This window comes from Erinaceus europaeus, chromosome 7, assembly GCF_950295315.1.
Source record: "Erinaceus europaeus chromosome 7, mEriEur2.1, whole genome shotgun sequence".
Taxonomy (NCBI): domain Eukaryota; kingdom Metazoa; phylum Chordata; class Mammalia; order Eulipotyphla; family Erinaceidae; genus Erinaceus; species Erinaceus europaeus.
This window is the reverse complement of record NC_080168.1, coordinates 20804527-20829143: the sequence shown is the minus strand read 5'-3', so window position 1 is coordinate 20829143 and position 24617 is coordinate 20804527. Positions and strand designations below refer to the sequence as shown.

Sequence of the window (24617 nt, the reverse complement as noted above, 5' to 3'; positions counted from 1 at the left end):
AATTTGTGTATGGCTCTGGGGAGAATATTCATTTTGATGATATTTATTCTTCCAATCCATGAGCATGGGATATCTTTCCATTTCTTGGTATCATTTTCTATTTCCTTGAGTAGCGACTCATAGTTTTCAGCATACAAGTCTTTCACTTCTTTGGTCAACTTTATTCCTAGGTATTTGAGTGATTTTGCTGAAACAGTAAATGGGAGTGATTTCTGGATGTCTTCTTCAGATTTAGTATTTGCATAAAGAAATGTCACTGATTTTTGTACATTGATTTTGTACCCTGATACCTTGCTATATTGCCTAATAACTTCCAGTAATTTTCTATTGGATTCTTTAGGTCTTTCTATGTATACTATCATATCATCTGCAAATAGTGAGAGCTTGACTTCTTCCCTTCCAATCTGTATCCCTTTGATTTCTTTCTCTTGCCTGATTGCTATGGCAAGAACTTCCAATACTATGTTGAAGAGTAACGGAGACAGTGGACAGCCCTGTCTAGTCCCCGATCTGAGGGGGAATGCTTTCAGCATCTGTCCATTGAGTATGATGTTGGCTGTAGGTTTGCTATATATAGACTCCAGTATCTTGAGGAATTTCCCATCTATTCCCATTTTTTGTAGAGTTTTGAGTATGAATGGGTGTTGGATTTTGTCAAAGGCTTTCTCTGCATCTATTGAGATAATCATGTGGTTTTTGGCTTTGCTTTTATTGATGTGGTGAATGACATTGATTGACTTTCAGATGTTGAACCAGTCTTGCATTCCTGGGATGAATCCCACTTGATCATGATGAACAATCTTTTTGATGTGTTGCTGTATCCGGTTGGCCAAGATCTTGTTTAATATTTTGGCATCTATGTTCATCAGAGATATTGGTCTGTAGTTTTCCTTTTTTGTTCTGTCCCTATCAGCTTTTGGTATCAGGGTGATGTTGGCTTCATAAAAGGTGGAAGGGAGTATTCCTGTTTCTTCAATCTTATGGAATAGCTTAAGAAGTATGGGTATTAACTGTTTCCTCAAAGTTTTGTAGAATTCGTTTGTGAAGCCATATGGTCCAGGACTTTTGTTGTTCGGGAGATTCTTAATAACGGTTTCAATTTCTTTGTCTGTGATTGGTGCATTTAGATTTTGTAGTTCTTCTTGGTTCAGTTTTGGAAGTGCATAGGTTTCTAGGAATTGTTCCATTTCTTCCAGATTCTCTAGCTTGGTGGCATATAGTTCTTTATAGAAGTTTCGCAGGATTCTCTGGATTTCTGTGGTGTTAGTTGTGATATCTCCTGCATCGTTTACAATTCTATTAATTTGAGTCTTCTCTCTTTTTTGTTTGGTGAGTCTGGCTAGGGAGTTGTCAATTTTGTTTAATCTTTCAAAGAACCAACATTTGGCTTCACTGATATTTTGTATGGTTCTTTTATTTTCGATGTTGTTTATTTCTGCTCTAACTTTAGTGATTTCTGTCCTTCTGGTTGCTTTAGGGTATCTGGTGTTTTTCTATGATTCTTATCTTTTGGTTCTTGACTTTATATCAAAACAAAATGAGATGATATCTTTAGAGTAGTCTGTAGGATCCCATAATATTTTAAATATATGTTTATTTATATTCTAACAAATACATTTATGTACAAAATCAACAGGTTGAAGTTAAAAAATTTAGTGCATTGTGCTAAAAATAATGAAAATATTTTAATTATTTTCTAAAACTTTGGTTTAACATATTTTTCTATGGATAGTAGTTTGCTTTGAAAACATTAATTAGTTCAGTGTTTGGGCAGCTTCATGGGTGGGAGGTGTTTGCTGGTTGCCATCATGGTATCAGTAAAATGCAATGAAACCTAGTATGTAATTCATTATAGTGATAGTGAGGGGCCCACACCTGGTAACACATTTTAATTGTCTGGTAACTAAATGGACAAAGAGAGAAACTTCTAAGAAAGAACTTCGCTTTCTCAATGAAAGTTAGAAGTCAGTGAATATATGTCATGGAAGTGAGAAAATAGACTTTTAAAATGCCCTTTAAGATTTGCTATTTTTTATCATTCTGTGATAGTTAGCAATTTCTGATCAACTGGATGATAAAAATTACATTCACTAGTGAATGAATGAAACAAATCAATTTAAATTTCATTTAGTAATCTCTTCCTTCCCCACTCTCTTTCTTGTTTTATTGTTTTCTTCCTTCCTTCTTTTCGTCACCAGCCTGTGCAATTGTAGTACTCCTAGAGTATCCTCCTTCTCGCCTTTCCTCTCTTCTCTCCTCCTTTCTCCTCTCCTTCCTTCCCTTTCTCCCCACTCTTCTCTCTCCTTTCTCCTCTTCTTTTTGTCCAAATATAGGGTGAGAGACAGACAAAGAGAGCTAGACAAAGAGAGAATAGGGGGTTGGATGGTGGGACACTTGGTTAAGTGTACATATAACCATGCACAATGAACCAGATTCAAGCCCCTGGTCCCCGCCTGAAGGGAAAAAGCTTCAGGAGTAGTAAAGCAGTGCTGCAGGTGTCTCCCTGTTTTCCTTTTCTCTGAATTTTTCTCTGTCCTATCAAATAAAATAAATAATAAAGCTTTAAAAAGAGAGAGGAAGGGCTGAGTGGTTGTACATCTAGTAAAGTGTACATGTTACAATGTGCAAGGACCCAAGTTCAAGCCCCTGCTCCTCACCTGCTGAAAGGAAGATTCACAAGTGCTGAAGCAGTTCTGCAAGTGTCGCTTTTTCCCTGTCCCTCTCTACTTCCCCCTTCTTTCTTGATTTACTTTATATATACCTCACAAATATATAAATAATCAACTTTAAAATAGAAGGAGACATGATACGGCACAGCTCAACACTCACAATGCTTTTCCTTTTTATGGTGGTACCAGGTGGTGACCTGGAGGACAAACCTACATGCTCAAGCTTGGTAAACTGCTCACTTTACTTGATGGGCTATGTTCTGGCCCTGGAAATACCTTTCTCTTATAATCCAAATACTATTTAATCAAATATTCCCAAAAGAGAACATTGTTTTTCCTGTATTATTTAGGGAAACAATGGAAGGGTTTATGGAGTGGTGGCCCTGATAGAGTGCACATTATCATGTGCTAGGACCCAGGTTCTAACCTCTAGTCCCCTCTTGCAGGAGGGAAGGTTCACAGTTATGGAGCAGTGATGCCTTTCTAGTCAGTCAGTCAGTCAGTCAGTCAGTCAGTCAGTCAGTCAGTCAGTCAGTCAGTCAGTCAGCCAGTCTGCCTGCCAATCTATCTATCCATCTATCCATCTATCTATCTATCTATCTATCTATCTATCTATCTATCTATCTATCTATCTATCTATCTATCTATCTTCTCTGTAATGCTCTATCAGAAAGAAAAAGGAAAAATATGCCTGCCCAAAATGGTGACACCATGCAGGTGTGGAGCTCAGCAGTAGACCTTGTCCTCAAAATAAATGAAACATAGAAAGAAGAAGAAAATAAAATAGATAGATAGATAGATAGATACATATATACATACATAGAAAAGAAAGGAGGGAAATAAATAAACAGTGTTAAAGTTTGAGGAGACAACAAAATGGTTATGCAAAAGAAGAAGGAGGAGGAGAAGGAGGAGGAGGAGGAGAAAAAGAAGAAAGAAAAAACAGAAAACCTTTCATGACTGAGGCTCTAAGGTCCTAGGATCAATACCCAGCACTACCATAGCCAAATCTGAGCAGTGAATTAGACTCCTTTCCTCTCCTCTCCTCTCCTCTCCTCTCCTCTCCTCTCCTCTCCTCTCCTCTCCTCTCCTCTCCTCTCCTCTCCTCTGCTCTCCTCTCCTGTCCTCTTCCCTCCTCTCCTTTCCTTTTCCCTCCTCTCCTCTCTTTTCTATGCCTCTCTCATTAAAATAAATAAATAAAATATTAAAAAAGAAAGAAGTCAGTAAGATGATAATCTTTGCCACTATTAAAGCATCTGCTTCCATTCACAGAATCTAACTGATGCTTACACATTCATGTTTTTTTAGTGCCCTTCATTCTAAAATTTGCTGTCAACACTATCACTTCAATAAAGAAAATTAAATGAATATAATATATTCAAAGATATCAGTGAAGCAAAATTAGTCCCATAATCAAAAATCAGGTCCAAACAAAGAGCATTGATTTAAACATATATTTTAAGGTTGACAGCAGAGTTCTTCATGGTATTAAATATTTATTTTCCCACCAGTTTATTGTCTCTAATTTTAATTAGTGTCATTTCATCATTCTGAGACACTTTTTCATTTAGACAGTGAAAAGGAGATAGATAGCTTCCTCCAGTGCTATAGTATGTCTCATGTTCAGGCAGTAAAGCCTTGGTTGTGTACATGGCAAATCTCAAAGGGTCTTGGTATGCTTTATCTCCGACCTTACTAGCTTATTCCTCTATTTATTATAAATCTAAGATCATTGCAATTAGAATAAGGTGTCTAAGAAGAAGAAAGATATACCTTTATTATGATTGTGTTGACTTATTATTGTTGTCAACTCTGGTATGTGGTGGTACTGAGATTAAATCTGGGCTCTCAGTAATGAAAGTACTGAGTTCTAATGTTGAACAATCTCCCCAAGCCTGGTAACTGTTTTTATATAGTCCTTACTTATGATATTTGAAAGATACCCATTAAAAATATTTCACTGTTAGAATGGAAGAAATTAACAGGGGAGTACTAGTTTAAAAGAAGCTTTCTCATACATATTTATTATTAAATTTAGATGAGTTGAGTTAGCTAGTTGGTTGCAAAGTTGGGTGCAAGACTTATGAAGGGGAAAAATTGTAAATGCATATTAGAACCAGCAGCAAAACTGTTAGGGTCATAGGTGAACTAAGTCTGGTAGGTTTCTGTGGAAGAGGAACATAGGGAAGTCCCAAAGAGACATAATGGTGTCAGAAACAGCTGACCCAGAGTTTCTGACTATTGAGGAGATATGTGTATCATTGTATAGAAGACCAATTTTATTCCTCCTGACTCTGCCTGCCTGCTATGGATAACATATGAAGTCAATTTTAATTTAATGATGAATATGAATATATCTACAATCACTGCATATGAATCTCCCTCCTTCTTCTGCAAATAAGGTGCTCAAGATACACTTTATTTTCTTGCTTTGTAGAAGCCAAAATAATTTAAACTTGAATCTCTCTTATGAAACTATCTGGAGATTTCACATTGTTCATTCTGAATGTATCTGTTCTCTGGAATTGTGCCAAGATTCCTAGTGTCATTCTCACCCTCTACTTCAGAAGAAGATAAATACAAAGTAAAGCAAGAGTGATGGATTCATGCTGGTGCTAAACCCCAGTGAAAACTCTGACAGCAAGAAACAAAAGTTTCTAACAACTTTATCTTCCCATTAGCTAAAACTAGTTCATGTTTACAAAAAGATGAAAAATACCTTTAACTTTGTAGGGCACTGAAAATGTGTCAACATACCCCTAAACAGGTGTCTTTTGCAGAAGTTTATTTTGATAGAAGACTTAAAGGTTAACTCATGATAAAGTCTTATCCTAGCCTGAATCATGTCCATGGAGAAGACAGAACTCCAGTTTTAGCCTATTTCTAGTGACTGTCCTTCCTAGATAAGCTTTCACTTTCTATTGAAAAGGTAGAACTGGTGTGTGAATGACAGATACCGCTGTGCCTTTCTGACCCTCCTTTCTTCTTTTTATTTTAAAAAAATATTTTATTTATTAATGAGAAAAAGAAGAGAGAGAGAGAGAGAAAGAACCAGACATCACTCTGGTACATATTTGAACCTCATGTTTGAGAGTCCAATGCTTTATCCACTAAGCCACCTCCCGGACCACCCCTCCTTTCTTCTTCACAAAGTACTCTATAATGGGACTACATCAAACTGAATTCTGCATAGCAAAGGGAATCATCACTCCAACAAAGAAAACCCCCAAGGAGTGGGAGGAAATCTTTCTGTTTCTTACATCAGACAGAGTACTGATAACCAATATACACAAAGAACTCAGCAAACTCAACAATACAAAAAACAGACAATCTCATCAAAAAATGAAGGGAAGATATGGGCAGAATCTTCTCCAAGAGGAGACCCAAAGGGTCAGCAGACATGAAAAACAAAAAAAGCTCAATCACTGATACTCAAGGGAATGCAAATAAAAATAACAATGAAATACCACATTACACCTGTCAGGATGCCATACATTCAAAAAGGCTGAAACACTAACTGCTGAGGAGGCTGATGGGGAAAGAGTGTCCTACACTGCTGGCATGAACGTAGATAGGTCCAACCCCTAAAGAAAACAAATATGGACATTCATCAGAACTCTAGAAACTGTCTTGTCTTATGACTCAGCGATCCCTCACCTAGGGATTTACACAGGGAAAACAAAAACACCTATTTGAAAAAATTTAAGCATACTGATAATCACAGCAGCACAGTTTGTAATAGCCCAAATTGGGGAGCAAGGGCAGGTGAATGGCTAAGGAAGTTGTGGTACATATGCATGATGAAGTTATGTGAATATGAATGTAGGTATTAAAAATGATGAGATTATTACTTTTGCAATATTGTGGTCAGAGCTTGTAGGCACTATGTGGAGTGAGACAAGACAGACATACAAAGACCTGTACTGAATGTTTTGATTTACAGGTGGAACTTGAAAATAAAGGGAAAGCATAAAAAACATAAGAAAAAAGGGAAAACATAAGGTGAAACTTAGACTGGGTTTGGCATATTGCACCAAAGTGAAGGACTCTTGGGGAGGAGGGAAGGGGACATTGTGATCCTGTAGTGTCTTCTAGACACCAGTCAAAAGGAGGTGAGAGGTTGTACTTAAGTGTTAAAGACTGTACAGCAGGGGTCTGGTGGTAGCACAGCAGGTTAAGTGCACAGGCACAAAGGCAAGGACCAGAGTAAGAATCCTGGCTCCCCACCTGCAGGGGGGTCGCTTCATGGGCAGTGAAGCAGGTCTGCAGGTGTCTTTCTCTCCCCATCTCTCTTTCCCTCCTTTCTCAATTTCTTTCTCTCCTATCCAGCAACAATAACAACAAGGGGCAACAAAATGGGAAAAAATAGTCTCCTGGAGTAGTGGATTCGTTGTGCAGGCACGGAGCCCCAGCAATAACCATGGAGAAAAAAAAAAGACTATACAGAAAATTATTAATCCCCCAGTATTTTATTAATTCTATTAAGATGGTATCTAAAATCATTAGATAAATTAATTTAGATCTTCTGAGTTTCTCCCACGTGGATAGGAGGGCTATTTTATCTATCCCATAATACTACTTTCACTCCATTCAACAATTCACAGGCAAGTAATTACAAACATTTTCTTTTTGCTTAAATTGAAGGATTATTGGGATAAATAGTAGGTATATAAATGTGAGTTAATGTTTTTTAATTTTTCTTAGTGATTTAATATTATTTTACAAAATTACAACATAGGAGGGATAAAATTCATTTCCATGCTGTTCCTGCCACCAGAAGTTTATGTCCCTGTTCTTTTCACTGGAAACTGCAGTGGTTCTCCCAAGGTCACAGATACAGGTTGATGTGTGTGTGTGTGTGTGTGTGTGTGTGTGTGTGTGTGTGTGTGTTAATTTCTTTATTGGAAGATTAGTGATTTATAGTTGACAGTAAAATACAATAGTTTGTACATGCATAACATTTCCCAGTTTTCCGCATAAGCATACAGCCCCCATTAGGTCCTCCTCTGCCATCATGTTCCAGGACCTGAACCCCACCCCACAACCTGAGAATTTTTTACTTTGATGCAATGCACCAAGTCCAGTCCGAGTTCTGCTTAGTGTTTTCCCTTCTGATCTTGTTTTCAACTTCGGCCTGTGAGTAAGATCATCCCATGTTCATCCTTCTCTTTCTGACTCATCTCACTTAGCATGATTCCTTCAAGCTCCATCCAAGATGGGGAGAAGAAGGCTAATTCAGCATTTTAAAAAGCTGAGTAATAGTCATATATATACCAGAACTTACTCAGCCACTCATCTGTTGTTGGACACCCGGGATGCTTTCAGGTTTTGGCTATTACAAACCTTGCTGCTATGAACATAGTTATACACAAATATTTTTGGATGGATAAGTTTTGTTCTTCGTGATATATCCCCAGGAGAGGAATTACAGGGTCATAGGGAAGATCCACTTCTCACCTTCTGAGAGTTTTCCAGACTGCTCTAAAATAGGGGTTGGACCTATTGACATCCCCACCAGCAGTTCATGAGGGTTCCATTGTCTCTACAGCCTCTCCAGCATTTGTTACTACTACCTTTTCTGATGTATGACATTCTCACAGAAGTGAAGGTGGTACTTTATCTATCGTTGTTTTTATTTGCATTTCCCTGACAATCAATGACTTAGAGCATATTTTCATATGCTTGTTGGCTTTTTGGACATTTTTTTTTGCACATTTTTTCCAGTGGCCCTGCCTTCTCTTCTTTTCTAAGTCACCTAAACACCTATTACTATTTCTGGATATCTTTCTTTCTTTTCTTTCTCTCTCTTTTTTTTCTCTTTCTGGGTCCTGATGGAATTGGGTTCCAGAGCCCTCTAGTAATCTTCACCTAACATTTTTCTCCGTGGGAGTATAAACTCAAGTTCTGTATGGGGTGCAGAAGGTAGGAGTTCTGGCTTCTATAATTGCTTCTCCACTGGGCATGGACATTGGCAGGTCAATCCATACCTCTAGCCTGTTTCTGCCCTTCCCTAGTAGGGTAGGGTCTGGACAGATGAGGTTCCAGGACACACTGGTGAGGTCATCTGCCTAGGGAGATCAGGTTGGAATTCTAGTAACATCTGCAACTTGGTGTTTGAAAGGCAGATAAGATATGAAGCAGGAAAAAAAATCTTTAGTAACAGGAGCCAGAAAATGGGGATAAAGCAGGCGAGAATATGGATTTTAGGTTAATAAGAAGCTAGGAAGTCTTTTTTTTATTTTTATTTTTTTATTTTTTAGGAAGTCTATTTTAAGTATGTTCCTAGGGGCCCATGACTGGTAATTGTTTCTTGGCTTGATGATTAACATGGAGGTGGACTAAGAATATTGTCTGGGAAGATGTATTCAAAGCTGATATAGATCTAGAAAGCAGGATTAGGGCAGAGAGTAGCTTCCAAACTTGAAGAGAATATATAAATAAAATTAACTGTTTACTGCATGGATCTGACCTAGGGCCCATATTTAGCACAGAAGCCTGTATATCCTCTTGAGTCTCTATCAGTCTGAGTTTGTAGTCCATGGTCACAGCTAGGAACATTCTAAGCTGCACTCATTTCAGGACCAGTCTTTTTTGAGTGTAGGCAGAGTAGGATGACCCAGCCTCCCTTCAGAAAGTGGGGCAGCCCCTACCATTGCTACGTTATAGTGAGGGTGTTGTCCTGGAAATGCTCTCAAAAGGATTTATGGTGACATTCCTGATAGAAGTGACCAGTGATGGTGGAGAAAGGGGTGTATTACAGGTCTAGGCCCAACATATCTATGGAAGAATCCTAAGAGTGAGTTAATATTTGAATATATTAGTTTGCCAAATAGAAATAACCTCAGACATTGATATTAACAGGCACATTATTGATAGAAAAATCATTCTGAAAAACAGTATTAAATACATAGTGGCTATATTCTGACAAATGATTTAGTCATTAGCTTCTCATTATTAAAACTGTTCCAAAGTCTTAGAATTACACTATATTAAAGATTTTATACTTGATGTGTAGCATTCATTGAAAATACTGATATTATACAAAATCAAAATTATCAGAAAATTAGAGAATGATCGCTATATATAAGACAAAGGTATGTTAAGTAAATACAGCTATATCCTGATAATTGACTTATAGATACATACATATTATATGCATATCAAAGCTATCCCTAAGTTATTTGCCTATATCAATACTGTCTGTCTTCTTATGTTGGTTTTACATTTTAAATCCTTTTTTGGTGTGTAGGAACTTCTGAGGTCTAGGGAAAAAAGAGGAGTAAAAGAGCAAGTTTGAGTGCTTGAGGAAAAATGATCTGTATTTAAATTGTGTTTACCATTTCCAGTATTCTCATATTCTAGGGAGGACATTCATAAAGAAATGTATCCTGACTTAGGAAGTTCAAGTTAAGTTTAATTGCTTTCCTTCTAGAGTTTCATATAACCTCTGCCAACAATCCTCATCTTTCACCCTTGCTTTCAGTTGTTATAGAATTTATTAAGGAGTTAGAAGAGAAGGAAATATTAAGACACACCAGCCACAGAGGAATAAGAGTGTACAGATAGTTCCTTAGATTTGCCTTTAGTTGTTGAGAATTAATCTATGTGAAGTATTACCATAATACTTTATATTTTTCACTCAGAAGTTTTGGCAACATATACTAGAAAGAGACAAATGGAACTCTGTTACAAAAAGCAAATTACTAATATCTCCATTTTGTATCAAGTCAAACTGGACAGATGGTAGCTGCAACAGCAGGACAAAATGGTGAGGGATGTTGTGTACTTGACATGCTGTGATGACACTGAAGGCCCCTGATGGGCTTTTTCATTTCCCCCTATATTTTCTTTACTAATTTATCTTTGTTCAAATACAAGAAAAATGCTCAGTTTTGCTAACACTTTAAAATGTGACAATAGAAAAATACTTCCTTCAGATTGATCCCATCAAGGATAGACATAAAAGATTTTACCAATATATTACTTTTTAGATATTCTCATACCAAAAAAGTAAGCTTCTAAATTAAGATTGAAAGTTTAAACCAACTACACTACACTTTTAGGTGAGAAAATAAAAACTAAATACAGACAGATTCACAGTTAATTCTAGAAGAATGAATTTGTAGATCATTTTCATTAGTCATGTAATTTTTTCTTTTTTGGAAAGAATTGAAATGCACATAAAGTCAGTATATTTTATTTATTTATTTTAAATTATTTTATTTTACTTGATAGAACAGAAAGAAATTGAGACAGGAGGTAGCGAGGGAGAGATAAAAAGAAAGAAAGAAAGAGAGAGAGAGACTGAGGAGACCTTCAGCCCTGCTTCACCAATCCTGAAGCTTTCACCCTACAGATGGGGCCTGGGGGCTTTAACCTGGGTCCTTTGCATGGTAATATGTGCATTTAACCATGTGCAGTACCACCAAGCCCCTTCAATGTTTATACAACATATTCAGAAGTCTGGGAGATACTGTGTAGTTTACTATGTGTGTCTTGTCATGTGTGAAGCCCTGGCTTCAAAACCTGTCACTGTGTGTGAGTACCTTGGCCCCAGTGGTCGAGTGATGTATATCAGAAAAAAACATATAGCAATGCTGAATATACATTCAGTATTTTAAGATGAACTCAACAGGGAAGGATGTTGTATTGAGGGTCATGTTTTAGGAGGTAATGGTATCTCTTTTTTGAATGATTTTTATTTGTTTTGGATAAAGACAGAGAGATCAGAGGGAAGGGGAAGGGGGGAATCTTTGCTTCCCCTGCAAGTGGGGATGGGAGACTTGAACTGAGTCCCTGTACTCTATAGTATGCCCAACCAGGTGCACCCACCTGCCCCCTTTCTTAAATATAATTAATTAATTAATTAATTAATTAATCTGATAGGACAGAGACATTTATAGGAACGGGTCTACTGCAGCCACCTTATATCTCATCTGGCTTTGTGCTTGTTTGTTTTCTGAGCAAAAGAGAGAGAGGGAGGAGGGAGGGAGAGAAACTATGAAAGTGACCACTGCATTTTAAGAGATACTCAAGCCTGTGCTGTCTGCCCAGCAAGCAGGCACACTATCCAAGCAAGTTATCTCACTGGCCCCTGATTTCTCTGCCCCGTAGAAATGCAGGCAGTGATCTTGGCTTTTATTAACTCTTCCCATTTCTGCTATCTGTTTTCTAATGGAAAGTTCTTTCAGAGCTTTGGTTTAGAAAGGAAATCATATATAAGATTCAAATTTAAGAGGGTGGGGTAGCGGTGATGCACACGGTTGGGAGCACAAGTCATCATGCGCGAGGACCATCTACCTGCAGGGGAGAAAGCTTCACAAGCTGTCTGCAAGTAGCTCAGTGTCAGACTATGTAATATGAGTTCTATCCAAAGTTCAAAATACATCTAATTCATAACAACTAATCTATCTGGCAGTTAAAAACAACTTGAGGCTAAGTTAACATACAATAATTTTCTAAATAATGACTTTCACCTCTAAGCTCTGAAACATTTCAGGTGGTAATTAAAAAAAAACATGCATTTTTTTCCTGTAAAGCATAATATTATTAATGCTGCTGTCTCAAGGTTGTCAGATGATAGTATGTTATGATGCACAGTATAAGGGGACTAGTGTATATAGCAGTTAAAAAGTACATGTGTTATGCCAACTGTTTTGAAAATAAGTCTTTCGTCTACCATTTACTATATTTGTGATATTGAATAAATTACATAGATCTAAATTTTTTTTTAATTTCCTTATTTGTAAATTGTTGGTCTGTACTTTCCTAAAAATCATATACATATATTTTTAAGTTTTAAAGGTATATTTTATATCCAATATTAATAGTATTAAAATACATTGAAAGGAGATAAACTCCTAAAATGTAATGTCTCATGAAAAAAGACTATGTGAGATGGTATCCTCAACTGAGTTAGCATATGTGTGGGAAATACACTTTAAATGAAAATGTATCTGCAGTATAATAATAGATAACTTTGTTTTATAGTCAGCTTAAGGTTCAAAAAAAAGTCTGTCATTCAGTTACTAGAAGAATAAATTAAATCAAAGGGACAAAGAAAGTGAATAAAGTAGACAGATGGAAATAAAGGAAAAGCTAGAGGTGAGTTAAGAAAGAGCTATTGCTTTCAAACTAACATTTTCTGACAAAAGTGATAAGCAAACAGCAGACAGGGCAACAGAGAGAAAATTGCATCAGACTCCAGTGTTTATGTTTTTGATGGAAATGTACAAATCATTTCCATCCCTTGCAGTACTGTCATGCTCCATCACTTTAGTCCATTTTCACCTTGCAAAGGATTCTGAATGGGGCTTCCTTCTCTGGCAGCTAATTAATCTCTCACAAGCCTGCCCTTGCAGCCTGTCTGCCTGAAAATGCCCCACACCTTAAACCAGTTGTCTCCTGAGCAGATCTCTTTCCCTCTAGAACAGTTCTTCTTTCCATTAAGATAAGTGAAGACCCATCTTCTCCTTTATATTTGGATAACTATAACCATATATATATATGATTCAGTATATCATTGAAGAACTATGTCAAACCCAACACAGTAAATAAATACTCTCAGGTAATAGAATTGGGCTCTAATGACAATAGTCAAAGAATGAATGTTAATTATAAGGATGCATAATATTTTAACAATAGCACATATATATAAGATGTAGTTGCATGTGTGAGTATACCAGTGGTCTACATGTAAGATCAAAGCACACGTATTTCTATAGAACACATTTCTTGTGTATTTGTATTTGTTAGATTTTTGTTGTAAGAAAATATATACTTAAATTTATAATACTGATATATTTGCCTTAAAATTACTACCAAAGTATGCACACAGGAGACTTTGTAGTCTATTGGAAAATTCTGTATGTAAATCTTGTAAAATAAGGTAAGAACATAGTTGTTTAAGTTTGCTGTGGTCAATTAAAATAATAAATATCCTCCTGGGGTTTACATTATTTAATAAATGCAGACTTTTTGTTTTTGCTGTAAAGGAAATATAACTTAGTACCTCTTCGATATGTGTTGCCACACCTTATGCCTCCCCTCAAAATATCAGTCTCCTTACCCCAGATCTACTGGACCTCATACACTCCTTCAACTCATCCCTTCCCCAACCCCTCTTGATAATTTCAATTCTATAATGAAAGCACAAGCCTTGTCTTCATTTCATTTTGCTTATTCTCTTGTCTTGTTTTCTTATTCATTTCATATGAGAGAAAGCACTCATTAATTTTTTCTGTTACACAAGTCCCTTTAAAATTTCTTATAGGGCTGGGTTAGTGTTAATGAATTCCTTTGTTTGTATGAAAAGTTTCTCATCACTCTTTCATACGTAGTTGATAGCGTAGTCATAATATTCTTGGTTAGATGTCTTTTCCACTCAAAATTTTGAATATGTTCTACTCATCTTTTCCAACCTTTAGAGTTTCTGTTAAGAAGTCAGATGATAGGGAGGGGGTGGGTTATGGAGATTGGGTGGTGGGAATTGTGTGGAGTTGTACCCCTCCTACCTTATGGTTTTGTTCATTAATCCTTTCTTAAATAAAAAATTTAAAAAAAAGAAGTCAGATGATAATCTTTCTTCTTTTTTTTTGTCATTTAACTAAGCAGGGCTTAATGGTTTATAGTACAGTTGTTTACAAGTATACTATTTTTCACCTCTCCATGATCAGAAAAAAATTCTCTCACCCCAACTTAGTTCCATTTCTACCTTCATGCACCAGGATGCCAGTTCCCATTCCATCTTCCCCCTCCTCCTTCCCAAGTGTGCATTGCTTTGCTTCACTATACCAAGTATTCTCATTTATAGGTGGGACTTGAAAACAAAAACAGGGGCCAGTAAAATAGCTTCCTTGATGGTATGCAATCCAGGTATCAGCCTGACCCACACTGCACTGATGGAAGAAGATTCACTACTGTGCTTTCTTTTCCTCACTATTTCTTTGGATCCTCTGTCTTTATTTACAAAAACAAAATAAACAAGGATAGAAAGGGAAAACACTTAGTAAAACTTGGACTAGCTGTGGTATATTGCAGATGATAATCATATGAGAGTTCCCTTTGCTCTAACTTCTTTTAATATTATATTTTAATCATTTTTGAAATAATTTGATTGGGTAGCTCTTTCTTTGCAGTGTAGTTCTTGGCACATTGGTACAGTTCTTATCTTTCCATGATACATGTCTGCAAAACTCTCATGCCCACTTTAGGTCCTTTTTAACCGTCTTGCACCAGGACCTCAATAGTCTCTCAATCCTCTACCTTCCCATTCTTCTCCAGAAAGAAAGAGAGAGAAAGAAAGAAAGAAAGAAAGAAAGGAAGGAAGGAAAGAAGGAAGGATGGAAGGATGGATAGGCAGAGAGAGACAGAGACAGAGAGAGAGAGAGAGAGAAGAAGGAGAAGTAGGAGGATGAGGAAGGGAGGGGAGGTGGAGGGGAGGATAAGGAGGAGGAGGAGGAGGAGGAGAAGGAGAAAAAAGAAAGGGACATATAAAGCAGAAAAACTGAGTTCTTGTATAACATGGCAAAAGACAGTACTGTACTTGTCTTCTCAGTTATTTCTAACCATTTAGCCAAAAGATCTTCAAATATTAGTATGCGTCAGAACCACCCAGAGAGCTTGTGGAACAGATTGTCATGCCTCAACCTGAGTTTCTGATTCCGTAATTTTAGTATGAAGTCTTAGAATTTTCATAGCTGGCAGATTCTTGAGTGGGACATGATACTGTTGGTTTGGGTAAACCATTTCTGAGAATTACTGGTTTCAGATTCTCATCACCGAAAACAAACATTAACATTTTCAAATGGTTTCACTATGAAGATGAAGAGAAGAAAAGTCTGTAATTTTAGAGTCAAATAGTCTTCTCTTATTCAGATAGGAGGCAACCTGATTATGCTTAAGGGTGAGAGCAGGCACTAACGGTTTACAGAAGAGAGAGCAGAGTGTCTTAATGAACACAGAGGAGATGTTAACTCACAATAATGTTCAAGCTCCATTTTAGACCATGTGAAATAGAATTTGAGACTGAGAATGTGCTAAGGGTATCTCAGATGATTCACATATACAACAGTGCTACAAATAAGAGAAAAAAAGCTGAACTAAAAAAAAGAGTTGAATTTATACAGGCACTGAGCCCTAGTGATAACTCTGGTTGGTAAAACCACCACTACCACCACCACCACCACAACAACAAAACTATGTAACTAATATATAATAATAATATAATATCTTTATTATAAATATATATATATATATATATATGACATAAGAAAATGTAGATGCTGCTTCCTAAGACCTTACCTCTTGATTTCTCTCCGTACAGTGAAAGATGCAGGTGCACATTTTATGGCCATACCGATTCTGTAAATACTATTGAGTTTTTCCCTTACTCCAACATTCTTCTCACTGGATCAGCAGATAAGACTCTGTCGATATGGGATGCAAGGACGGTAAGCAAATCATCAACCTACTTTCCAAGTTTTGTTAAGTGTTGTCAATTTTTTCCCATATTGGATACAACTTAGATAGTATTTATTCAAGAGCATGTAGGGTATAAGAATGATAATAAATTATTAATGATCTCACATACTTTCTTTTTTAAAAATGTTTTATTTATAAAAAGGAAAGATTGACTAAACCATAGGATAAGAGGGGTACAACTCCACACAATTTCCACTACCAGAACTCTATCCCATCCCCTCCCCTAATAGATTATAGTATGGACACAGGGTCATTATGGGGTCCAGAAGATGGAAGGTCTGGCTTCTGTAATTGCTTCCCTGCTGAACATGAGCATTGGCAGGTCGATCCATACTCCCAGTCTGTCTCTCTCTTTGCCTAGTGGAGATTCTATTAGGGTGAGAGTTTACTAAGTACTCTTGAGAATAATGTATCCCAGGAATTGGCAGTACATGTACAAGCCATAGAAGTATGTGGTTTCTGAGACATATTATAGGAGTAATAGTATTTAGGAGTAGGGTATTAGGAAAGAGGAAGAAATGGCCAGCAAGATATTGACCACATAGACAATTATAAGTTAAGGGAGTATCTGATTGAAGTTTTACGTTTCAGAGGAATCTTCATAGAGAATATTAAGGAGATATGATGGCATATTGGATTCACCTTCTAGAAAGATTCATTTCATAGCAGAAGCAGAATAAGGGAGTAAGTCTCACTAAAGTAGTTAGTTCACTAGGCTATCAACAGATAAGAATTTGAACTGGGAAATCTGAGAATTTAAAAAATGAGGAGGAAGAATAGATTAATGATAGGAAGTTCAACTCTTAGAATTTTTTTTTCCTTTACAGAGTTATCACTGGGGCTTGGTGCCTGCACAAATCCACTGCTCCTGGCAGCCTTTTTTTTTTTTTTTTCAATTGGATAGATATGTTCTTTTAAAGAATATTTTAGTTATTTATTGACAGAGACAGTGATCCCCAGATTCATGTATTATGGGCAAAGGAAAAGTTAATGTTAGAGTTGCGAATGTCTTAGATGTCAGCTGTTCATGTTGCAGAGATTCGGGATTTTGCAAATACAGAAATCAAGTATGTCAGACACAACTTTAGAATAAAAATCACTATGGTTTGTTACTGGGTAAAAAAGTAGTCTCCCAAACTTTTTATTTTAAAATAGCTTAGTCCCTGATGCAGCAGAGTTCACTTTTCCTAATGGAGCATCCATGGATAACAAAGATTTTCAGCACAGCATAAACACTTACATGTAAAGAGCTTATAAAAACAACTGAAAGGGAAAACCCACAGAGAAAATATTAACTTAGCCATGACCTAAATTGCATGTTCACTTTTTCCTGATTTCTGGTTTTTTTCCCTCTTTTTGAAATGCTATGACTAAATGTTCTTAGAAAACTGTATATCTTATTTACTTTCTTTCTTTTTTAAAAAAAAAATAATTTCATTTTTTAAAAATATTTATTCCTTTTTGTTGCCCTTGTTGTTTTACTGTTGTGGCTATTGTTGTTGTTGATGTCATCATTGTTGGGTAGGACAGAGAGAAATGGAGAGAGGAGGGAAGACAGAGAGGATGAGAGACAGACAGATGCGACAGACCGCTCAGGCGGAGGAGCAGCAGGAAAGATCAGGGAACTCCGAAGGTGACCACCAGGGTGGGTCAGGAGGAGAACAGAATACAACACACTCTGTTGGAGGGTGAATCTGAACTCAAGTTTTATTTAGCAAGTGAGAGTTTATATATCCTTCAGCCTTACATAAACAATATCTGAATACAGAAAGTAATGGCCTTGCGGTTTTACAGAAATGTCGTACTTCATGGGGTGATGTATTTTTGAGTAACAGGCTTAGCAGATAGTATTTTACGTAGAGTTTTAACATATTTCATAAGAGGAGGTGAGTAAGTATTATTAAGAATTTTTCCTAAAACTTTATGTATTTGATGATCCATAACTTGGTCCACCTCATTTTTTGTTCATCTATATCTAACCTGGGAACAGGGGCTGTTCATCCCCGATTACACAGCATCATTACCATGTACATAATGAAAACAATAATCAGAATTTCCAATTTAGATCTGCTCAGGATGGCAAGACCCACTCCCAGAATTCCTCTTCCTTGAAGAGAGTTTTCTAGGGTGCTGACCCTGTCAGACCCATCATTTCTGGAGTTGAGTGGGGCATGGCACCTGCAGACCTGCTTGTGAAGTGACTCCCCTGCAGGTGGGGAGCTGGGGCTCAAACCGGGATCCTCACACCGGTCCTTGTGCTTGGCGCCACGTGTGCTTAATCCGCTGCACTACTACCCGACTCCCTCTTATTTACTTTCATGTGAGAAAATGGGAGCAATAATGCTGAGAGGGAAATCTGCACATAATAAGGGATGTTGTTTCTCATATCTCAGTTATAAAAAAAGAGTAGTTTATTGATGGTGGTGACCTGGGTAGCTGATACTGCAAGCTCTTTGTGTTACTCTGTTCCCCAGTTATCTCAGAAAACAGGTGGAAAGAGACTTGACACAGTACTACTAGTCTGCAGTTGTATAAGGATAAGATGCATGTGCACAGAAAAATTGTGAATCTTCAAAGCATTACTTTAATTGGTACAATATATGTTAATTGGTTTAATGGCAAACTACCATTTATCTCTTCTGTATTATCATTTTAATTTTACTACTATGGTTTGTACTAGCTTTATATTAAATATTACTAGGAAAAGAAATATAAAATATTTTGTTTCAAATTGAGTATTATTAAAAAATAGTGATAAATTCATCAAGATTTAGAAATACAGTACATTTAATTAGTATATTTTCTAATAAAGGACAGTATATAAAGCAAAGAGAAATTTGTTCAGTTAAGATTGTTAATTATTGAACAATGAAAACGCTTAGTTAAAATATTGATTTAAATTCTATAAATCATAAATTAGAATAACTCAAAAATTGAACAACATGGGCAGAGCTGGGGCAAGATCAGATAATGGTGATGCAAAGAGACTTCTGTGACTGAGGTTCCGAAGTCCCAGATTCAATATCCCACACCACCATAAGCCATATCTGAGCAGTGGAGCAGTGATCTGGCTTTAAAAATAAATAATGAACATCATAATTTTACTAAAGTTGCACTACCCAGATTTGATGATTTTTTTTACTTCCAATATTCCACTTTTACTTAAATAAAAGAAACCTTGAAAACAAAGTTTAATTCATGTCATGTAGCTTTAAAAATGTCCAGATTATATGTTATATTATATGAAATTATTAGCTATTCTATATCTTGATGAGATATGAAGTTAAAAATATTTTTACTTTTTAAAGTAAAGCAATTTTGGAAGAGTAACTAATATAACTATCGTTTATTCTTTTAAAAAATTTTAAAAATATTTATTTATTTATTCCCTTTTGTTGCCCTTGTTTTTTTTTTTGTAGTTATTATTATTGTTGTTACTGATGTCATTGTTGGATAGGACAGAGAGAAATGGAGAGAGGAAGAGAAGACAGAGAGGGAGAGAGAAAGATAGACACCTGCAGACCTGCTTCACCGCCTGTGAAGCGACTCCCCTGCAGGTGGGGAGCCGAGGGCTTGAACCGGGAGCCCTATGCTGGTAATTGCGCTTTCTGCACTTAACCCGCTGTGCTACCGCCTGACTCCCACTATAGTTTATTCTATGTTAGAGTAAAACTGTGTATTAAAACAATATAATGTACTGATATGAATGTTGTATGATTGGCTTATAAAATCAATTATATGTGTAGTATGACAGCATTTCTTCTTATATATTTTAAATTGTGACTATAATAAATGATAAGCTGGGGGGGTGGTCAGTGGCACACCAGGTTAAGTGCATATAGTACTAAGTGCAAAGACTTGTGCAAAGATCCAGACTCAAGCCCCTGGCTCCCTGTCTGCAAGGGGGAGGGGTGGAGTCACAAGAGGCAAGCAAGCCTGCAGATTTCTTTCTCTCTCCCTTTGTCTCCCCTTTCCCATCTCAATTTCTCTTCTTCTTCTAGCATTTGCCCTTCTTCCATAGCCAGTCAACAGCGTCAGGTTGAGCCTAATGTAAAGTTTTGAGACCTCCTTTGAATCTGGAGAGGTGGCACTCATTGACTATGTGGGTCATAGTCTGTCTGGAGCCCCAGGGGCAATTCGGGTCGTCTCTGGCTCCCCAGCGATGGAACATAGCAGCGCACCGGCCATGGCCTGTTCAATAGCGATTGAGGAGGGCCCAATCATAACGTGCTAGGTCAAAGCCGGGTTGACGCTTGCAGGGGTGTGTGATGAGGTGTTTGTTCTTTACCTCAGCTGACTGCCAACTCTGTTTCCAAGAGACTGGAACAGAGAAGTTCAGTGTAGGCGTAGGGGACCAGATTGGGTGACGAGACATCAAGCACTGGACAGGGTGGGCGAAGATATCCGAGTATATTGGCAGGTCCGGTCGAGCATAGACTTGGGAAATGAACTTAGATGATGCCGCATCCCGACGAATATCTGGCGGGGCGATGTTGCTAAGAACTGGCAGCCATGGAACTGGGGTGGAACGGATGGTTCCAGAAATTATCCTCATGGAGGAATATAATTTGGAATCGACCAAGTGGACATGGGGGCTACGGAACCATACTGGGGCACAGTATTCTGCAGTGGAATAGCATAATGCCAGAGATGATGATCGTAGTGTGGAAGCGCTCACGCCCCATGAGGAGCTGGCCAGTCTAGCAATGATGTTATTCCTCGCGCCCACCTTTGCTGCAGTTTTTATGAGATGTATGTGAAATGACAGATTGCGATCGAGAGTAACGCCAAGATAGACTAGCTGGGCTTCATGCCGGATTCTCGTACCTCCAAGCTGCACATTAAGCTCACGCGAGGCCGAGGCATGGTGTAGATGGAAAACAGATGATACCGTTTTTGCAGTGCTAGGGATTAGTCGCCATTTTTTACAGTAATCAGATATCAGAGACATGTCTTTCATGAGTGTTTCCTCGAGGATGTCGAACTTAGATGCCTGAGTTGCACAGCAGATGTCATCGGCGTAGATGAACTTCCTTGAAGAAGTTTCTGGGAGGTCATTGATGTAAATATTAAATAGCGTAGGAGCCAGAACAGAGCCCTGGGGGAGGCCACTTGAGACAGGTCTCCATCTGCTAGACTTGTCACCCAGATGCACCTGGAATCTTATGTTTTGGAGAAGAAACGATATAGTGTTGGCCACCCATGGAGGCAGGCATCTTGAGATCTTGACTAGGAGACCACGGTGCCAGACCGTGTCATAGGCTGCTGTGAGATCAACAAAGACAGCACCCATCTTTAAATTCTTCTGGAATCCATTTTCAATATAAGTTGAGAGGGCCAGGGCTTGTTCGCAGGTAGATCTTCCTGGGCGGAAACCAGCCTGGGCGGGTGATAGGAATTTCTCTGTAAGATGAGAAATACGTGACGGAAGCAGCCTCTCAAGGAGTTTGTAACACACGGAGAGGAGAGAAATTGGTCTATAGCTGGCGGCCAGTGTTGGGTCTTTCTTTGGTTTCAAAACCGCTATAATCTTCGCACGACGCCAAACTTTGGGCATAGACTCAGATTCCAAGATGTGGGACAGGAATGAAGCGAGCCACTTCTTTGCCGCAGGACCCAGGTTAAGAATGAGTTCTGGGGTGATGTTATCATAGCCAGCAGCTGTTCCCGGTTTAACCCTCTTCAAAGCGTCTTCCAGTTCAGACAGTGTAAAGGGAGAGATTTTTGGAGATGGACAAGATAACCGGAAGTGGGATGACCACTCATGGGAAATTTCTCTTTTCCAGACTGGGTCGATCTTAGCACGTCCAACTTGAGTTAGGTGACTGGCCACTGAGTTTGGAGATACGGGAGGATGGGAGATGGGAGGGGGTTGGCTACCGGCACCCAGTCTGTGAAGAAGCTTCCAGGCCTTCCTACTTGAGTGGGTGAAGTTCAGACTTTCCGTGAGTTGTTGCCAGCGGGCTTGGCGTGCTGCATCCAGGGAGGCAATGAGATGGTCAGCCACATCTGGGTCGCCCGACTCATCATACTGCTTTAGTAGTTGCTCGCATTCAGCATTTCTCTGTTCTGTTAAATGAATAGGAAAAGGGGAGCAAGGGAATGGCCTCCAGGAGCATTGGAATCATAGTGGAATCATAGTGGAATCATAGTGGAATCATAGTGCTGGCACTGAGCCCCAAGATAACCCTGGAGGCAAAAATGGAATGAATAAATAAATAAGTAAATAAGTAAATAAATATGAATGATAAGCTGTTAGGGTTTGCTTAAAGTTTGAACATAAAAGAAACTTCCAGTAAAGCAAGTATAGATGTTTTGTATCTCAAAATTATAATTAGTGTTAAGAACATCCTCTAAAATGTCTTTGACAAAACATGAAAGTGAAAACAATACAGTGGGTTGTATTCATACAAATTAGTTTTAAAGCTCTTCCTCTCATTCCAAAACATAGATCAGTCTTAAATCATCAACCTAATCTAGTAGGTTTATTGCCAAAGATAGTGGATGTAGAAACCACTAAGTCTCCAAGTCATCTAGACAGATCAGCTCTGAATTCTGTGGGGGTAAAGAAAGATACATACATCTCAATAATTACCAAATAGAAATTGTTAAATAACTTTTGGGTTAGACACTCCATAAGTCACCCTGTTTTACTCAGTTGTTTGAAAATATTTTTTCCAAATTATGAAATAGTAAAATTGTACTGTCAAAATTGAAGAATAAGAATACATCATTGTCAGAAATTGATATAGTATAGTACATTTGATTAAAGCTGGTTATAAGCTCTCAAAAATGACATGAAAAAATTCAGTATGAAACTGATTTTGAAGTGAAACCCATTTAAAATAAATCCAGTGAGATTTTTAGTCATTCACAAATCTAGTGAAAATGTTAGGACTTCAGAATATTTTTTAAAGAATGTGCTCACTGTGCACTAAACCACAGAATAGGATAAGTGATACATTTCTGAGTTATTCAGAGCTGGCCTAGAATGAGCAGGGTTGCTGACATTTTGTCTCCTGCGATGAATCAGACATAGAGAGTTTATGGCCTGCACTGCCTTTGGTGACTGTGACCTGCCCCCGAGACTAATTGAAGTATTTCATATAGCGTACAGTGTACAATGTCCTCTCTCTCTCTCTCTCTCTCTCTCTCTCTCTCTCTCTCTCTCTCTCTCACACACACACACACACACACACACATTTGAAAATCATTGGGTCCTGCCTGGTGTGTTATCATGTCCATAGTTCAACTTTCATCCTACAAATACTTACAGATTTTTCCTGTTGGGATCTCATGAGCTCTCAGAGGACCCTGACTTTCAATATGAAATACACACACACACACACACACACACACACACACAGAGAGAGAGAGAGAGAGAGAGAGAGATCATGCATTTTATCACCTACCCAGTAACATGTATACTATATATATATGTGTGTGTGTGTGTATATTTTTATATATATATATATAATATTACGTGCACACACCAATTTTAACATTCATTGCAGATCTTTCAGGCAAAAAATATCCTGAATTGTGACTTACAATAATTACAGAATCCCTGCCCTCAATGAACAAAATACAGTCAATTCAGAAACAAATATAAGGTCAGATTATCTTAAAATTATTTATTAGCATTTTATATTCAATATAATCATAGCCTTGACATTTTGTACCAAATCTAACCATTTCAAAGGGTGATTTTTATGGCTAATATTTACTGACTACCTATTATGTACTTCACTTTACCTATAACAGACGTGTAGTGCTTACTGAAATCATCATTATCATCTGTATAATTCAGAAGAAAGAAAATGGGGTTAGGAGAAAACTTAACCTGGGAACTTTATTTTATCATACTTCCATTTGAATTTGTGGCCACCAGATGGGACCTAGTTTCAAGTGTGTGGCCTAGGTCTGAATTTCTGTGCCATAGACTAAAGTTTCTCATGTGAATTTTGGATTTTTTTAATTTGTCACCCATTATGAGAAGCATTTTTTTTGTTGGTGGGGTAGATAGTATAATGGTTATGTAAAAAGACTCTCATGCCTGAGGTTCCACAGTCACAGGTTGATTCCCTCCTACCACTATAATCCAGAGCTAAGCAGTGCTGTGGTAAAAAATAAATTAGTAAATTTTTTAAATTAATAATAAATTATATACATATGTGCAGTTTAAATTTGGTAGGTATTTCTTTTATTCTGAGTTCTATTGATCCTAAGTCTTCTCTTGTTTTAATTAATTTATTTATTGGAGAAAGACAGAAATCAAGAGGAAAGGGAGGATAGAGAGGAAAGGGAAAGGAACAGAAAGACCCCTGCAGTACCACTTCACTGATCCTGAAGCTTCCCCCCTGCAGGTGAGAATGAGTTTTGCACTGTATTGTGTGAACTTAACCAGGTGTGTCACCACCTGGCCCCTTGATCCTAAAACTTCTAAGATATGTATTTTTTAATTTT

General features: G+C 37.6%; 1 protein-coding gene across 4 annotated transcripts in view; it reads left to right on the top strand.

The window, feature by feature from the left end:
* SPAG16 (sperm associated antigen 16) overlaps positions 1 to 24617 on the top strand; it is a 1038313-nt gene that overhangs the window by 588993 nt on the left and 424703 nt on the right. For all 4 annotated transcript variants that reach the window (XM_060193955.1, XM_060193956.1, XM_060193954.1 and 1 more), the window contains one exon: positions 15994 to 16120. In XM_060193955.1, the coding sequence (XP_060049938.1) occupies positions 15994 to 16120 (127 nt within the window). The remainder of the gene's footprint in view (positions 1 to 15993; positions 16121 to 24617) is intronic.